We start from the raw sequence: 5000 nt of genomic DNA on the forward strand, positions 1-5000 counted from the left end.
ATGCTTTCTTCCAACCAAGTTCCAAACTCTAGTACTGTACAGTATGTGTCTTCCTGATCAGGAATATAGGGAACTACGAGGGCGGACTTTTGTAGGAATCAAGCTGTTAGATAATTTTGTATGCTTTGACGCAAAATGAAGACAGGAGCCAGTGATCCAAAAGAACAATACAATTGTATTATCTTTGCAAAGACAGAGAAAAACATATAACTTGTAGGTGTTTTAAAACAGTACAATAACTTTTCTTAATTATCATTATATATATAAAGATATATAAAGAGTTTATATTTCTCCAACACAAGCGTAGATACCATAGACGGTAAAAGATAGATACAGCATGAGCGAGAGTTCCTGCTGAGTATTTAACCCTATCCATAGCAACCCTATAGTAATCTAACTGTATCCATAGCAACCATACTGTATGCGTGGGAGGATGAAAGATGAATAAAAGAACAAAGGTCACAGATACATTAGGCACTGTGTGCTTTCTTACAGTTAAAATGATTTCCATATAGCACATCGGATCAGCTGCTAGTTTGAACCTTTGCTCATAGTTCCTCTAACTCCATGTGTGCTATTTACCATCTCCAGTGTAATCAAGTACAAAAGTATGATACGTAAAGATATTTATAGGGTGGAGCGTCCTTTAATTTTATGATGTGGAAGAAGTCAAAGCAACACGTCTTAACTCTGGCAAATAGCATAACCATTAACCCATGTTGGAACCTTAAGCACCCATCATAAAATGTCCTTATGGTTGCAGCATGACATCATCTGTGTCTACAGTAAGTACCAAAACGTAAATAAATCTGCTACAAGCCAATTATTATAAACTCTTCCCAACTGGTGTGAAGGCTCTTCAACCATGTAAAGTGTGTGTGTGGTCTTATGGGGAGTGTGTGTGTGTGTGTGTGTGTGTGTATGTGTGTGTGTGTGTGTGTGTGTGTGTGTGTGTGTGTGTGTGTGTGTGCGTGTGTCTGCTTTCTTCTCAGGTCATTCAAGTTCATCACCAACGTTCTTTTTAAGGGAGGAAACTGAAGACGGAGAATTCTTTGTAAGAGGCCCAAAAAAAGAAACTTCATGTACGGAGGCGGAGCCTGAACCTGTTCTGCAGAATATCCAAAGCCTGGCACATAAACCAGATAACTATACTGGCTGTGACATCCCAGCCAAACACACCACTTTTACCTCAAGACTTAAGGCCAGGATGTGGCTGAACGTGGTGATGCAACCTTTTACCACACAAACAGATAAAGATCTGTCTTATTCCTATTTCAGAAGCAATACCACAGACATGAGTGGTGTGCCTCATGATCATACACACACGCACACACACATACAATATAAATAATGCACAGCAATACAGCAATACCACTAAGCACAAACACACACACACACAATATAAATAATGCAGAGCAATACCACTAAGCACAAACACACACACACACACACACAAACACACACACACACACACACACACACACACACATTCACAGGCATCCCTATGCACACAAACAACCCTCAGTGGAAACACAATCAGTTTGATTAGTTTGAACAGTTTTTTCATTTCTAAATAAGAAATGAAAACGGATAGAAAGAGAACAGAAACAGAAACAGAATATCTCCACCAACCTCCTTTGTGCTGCTTTACCTGAAGTGAAGAAGAGGCAAAGAGTTGAGGTTAGAACTAGCACAAGGCACTGAAAGGAGGGTCATGCAGTTAGTACAGAAGACAGAGAAACAGAGAAAGAATGAATGAAAGTAAGAAAGAAAGAAAGAAAGAAAGGTTCTAAAGAATACCCCCCCACACACACACACTTCCTGACCCCCACCAGTTCAGGTGTAGTGCCCCTTATGACCACAGAGGGGAGTTCTCATTAACAGCCCTGTGCACAGAGCCAAGCTAGGCCAAGCCAGGACTAGGCCTATGAGACGTCTGCAGGGGAACCCGGAAGTGAGGAAAACAGAGGTCAGAGGTCACCAAAGGCCAGGAGGAAGTGGACAGCAGAGGCCAGATCATGCAGAGACAGGAACAGGAAGGATATGTTCATATCTGTCAAAGTGTGTGTGTGTGTGTGTGTGTGTGTGTGTGTGTGTGTGTGTGTGTGTGTGTGTGTGTGTGTGTGTGTGTGTGTGTGTGTGTGTGGTGTGTGTGTGCGTGCGTGTGTGCGTGCGTGGGTGCGTGCGTGCGTGCGTGCGTGTGTCAATGTAAGTATATGTGTACATATGTGTATACACATGCGTGTTTGCTTGCATGTGTAGAACTTGTAGGTGTATAATGTGGGTGTATATATTTGGCTTTGGCTACATGTAAGCTTATGTGAGTGTGTTCCTGTAGAAAGATGCCTGATTGTATTGATGTCTGCGTATGTGTACCTGTCTCTGTGCTGCAGTGCGCGCCTGCTCCTCCTGTGCCCACAGCGCCTCCCTGTGGGTGGAGGTGTTCATGCTATCCTTCAGCTGTCGCTCCAGCTCCCTGATGCGCTCCACAGTCTCCCGCGCACCACCCTGCTGCTAGGAGAGGAGGTTGAGGAGGAGAGGAGGGGAGGTGGGGGGGGGGGTAGGAGGGGAGGTGGGGGGGTAGGAGGGTGGAATAAGGGACAGGGAGGGGGGGGTGTTTGGTTTGGGCTCTTGATTTTTGATACTCAAGCCATCCAACAGACACATTCCAGTCCCATTCCAGAGTTATCAGGCCCTGAGGGCGCGGAGTGGGAGATGGGGGGTAGGGAACGTGACTCAATGCTCATATTCGACCGCGCCGGTTGCAACATAACTCACCTCTATTGGCTAGACGGTGGGATATGGTATCACGCTGTGTAGCTTTCAAGTGGTCCCTTTGTTCCAGAGTCGTCGGTATCATGTCATAGCAAACGAAATCCGCGCCGACTTACAAAGCACACTGACATCTGCTCGTGCTGCGACTTGATTATGCCACGAGGCAGCCAAAAAACGACGTGTTTAGCAACTCCTTTTCAATCGTTTGAGCGTGCAAGCTCATCAAAGCAGCCATTGGGCCTTCAGTCAAGGCTGCAACAATAAGACTGCAGGGAATTCCAAACAGACAAAAGGGCCGACCCTTGAATCTCAATGAAGAGAGGGAAACGATACTGAGAAACGCATTATATACCATTTCAAATAGTTATGCGTTTGATCATATTTAGAGAAAGAGAAAGAAAGAGAGAGAGAGAGAGAGAGAGAGAGAGAGAGAGAGAGAGAGAGAGAGAGAGGCATGCATGGATGTGGAAAAGGCCTATGTGGGTGTCCTAGAGGAGTAGAGGCCTGGGGGTAAAGGGATGTCTGAAAAGGAATCAGAGGGTTTTATTTGCATGTGGGGAAGAGACAGAGACTGCAGGGCTTCCAATCTGCCTTCTTTAGAGAGGAACATGTGGCAAGGAACATGTGAGTAGGGCAAGGAAGTGCAGCTAGAGCATATCACAAGAGCACATCATGACAGGACTCAATAACTCAATACAGGACTCAATAACTCAATACAAATTATGAACCTAACCATTGACTTGTAAATTAACCTCAATGATAGCCTGATAATAATTTAATACCCCATCATATTTATCTCTACTAGAGATCAATGACATCATCACACAACACAGAGAGAGAGCGAGAGAGAGAGAGAGAGAGAGAGAGAGAGAGAAAGAGTCACTGCATAGAAGAGATGAATGAAGAGCAGTGGAATCCACCACTGGGAAAAGAAAGAGTATCTATGAATGAATGACAGACAATAACACGAGTATGTCTTCCAGAGAGACAGAGACAAGGAAGAAAGAGAGGGAAGGGACATGAACAGAGAGAGAGAGAGGAAAGCAGAGTGAATGAAAGAGGGAGGGAGGGAGGGAGGGAGAGAGAGAGAGAGAGAGAGAGAGAGAGAGAGAGGTCACTGTGTTAGGCTCTGAGTTATGGCCAGCCGGTGACACCTATGGAGAGGAGGGAAAAGGATCCTTCCACACGTCGGGTGATGAAGCTGTGAAACCAAACACGGGACAGAGAAAATAAACTCAGCCACCCAGCGTCTCTCCATCGCTCTCTCTCTCTCCTCTCTCTCCGTCTCTCCCTCGCTCCCTCTCTCCTGTTCACACGTTCACACTCCCTCACAGGTGGTGGAAAAAAAAGGTGAAGCACGGAGGATCTCAAAAAGCACTTCACTTTTCAAAGCCCCCCAATCTGTGCTAACTTAATAAAAGCGCCTCACACGGGTTTATCACAGAAGCTTGGGTGGATTCTGTGAGTTTCTCAGACTCGCAGACACACACGTGTGAGCATACACACTCAGAAACCCACACTTACAACACACAAACACAGAGTCCATTAGAAAACAATTTGTCGGTATTTAGAAGAATTTGTTTGAGACCTGCAGAGTTCAGTGTGGGAGCCTAGATGGACTATTATGGAGATGGTATGATAGGAGGAGGTAGGAGAGGAGTCCAGCAGAGATCTCCTGCAGAAGATGGCCTTCAGGAGGAGGGGTGAGGTGAGGGGGGTCAGAGACTCATTGTGTATGGAGTTGAAGTGTGTGTGTGTGTGTTGTGTGTGCGTGTGTGTGTGTATGTGTATGTGGTAAATGTGGAGAATTATGGTCAAGAAGAAAGAGGTGTTTACAGGTGGTGTTGAGGTGGTTTACAAGTGTAAATATGAAGCCACAGGTACCAACTCCAAACCAAAAACTACCATGAACACATACATTCAGACTTACTGTACTAGAGTTTCCGCTTAAGAAAAATGGTGCTGGACATGGAGCCAAAGGATGTCTTCTTGCTTTAGTATAGGCATACATTTTAGGCTTATTCTCAAATTCAGATTGTGTTAGGGGGACGGGATTATTAGCCAATTTCAATCGGACAATTTGACCGGAGAGATGTAATTTTGTCAGACATTTCATATTTTTTCCGGAAACGGAAACCCTGATCCATACACACACTTACTATCATATTTTCTCTGTCACACACACGCGCAAACACACACACACACACACACACACACATACACAC

General features: G+C 44.9%; 1 protein-coding gene across 1 annotated transcript in view; it reads right to left on the reverse strand.

Annotated features, from left to right (window-relative positions):
- LOC143114467 (ERC protein 2) overlaps window positions 1-5000 on the reverse strand; it is a 182722-nt gene that overhangs the window by 65834 nt on the left and 111888 nt on the right. Inside the window, 2 exon segments of the mRNA XM_076276086.1 lie at window positions 2377-2511; window positions 4218-4244. Coding sequence (XP_076132201.1) covers window positions 2377-2511; window positions 4218-4244 — 162 coding nt within the window.

The sequence above is a fragment of the Alosa pseudoharengus genome, unplaced genomic scaffold (assembly GCF_046254945.1).
Source record: "Alosa pseudoharengus isolate Yale_2024_CS ecotype anadromous, Long Island Sound unplaced genomic scaffold, YU_APseudo_1.1 YU_APseudo_1.1_scf_9, whole genome shotgun sequence".
Classification (NCBI taxonomy): Eukaryota; Metazoa; Chordata; class Actinopteri; order Clupeiformes; family Clupeidae; genus Alosa; species Alosa pseudoharengus.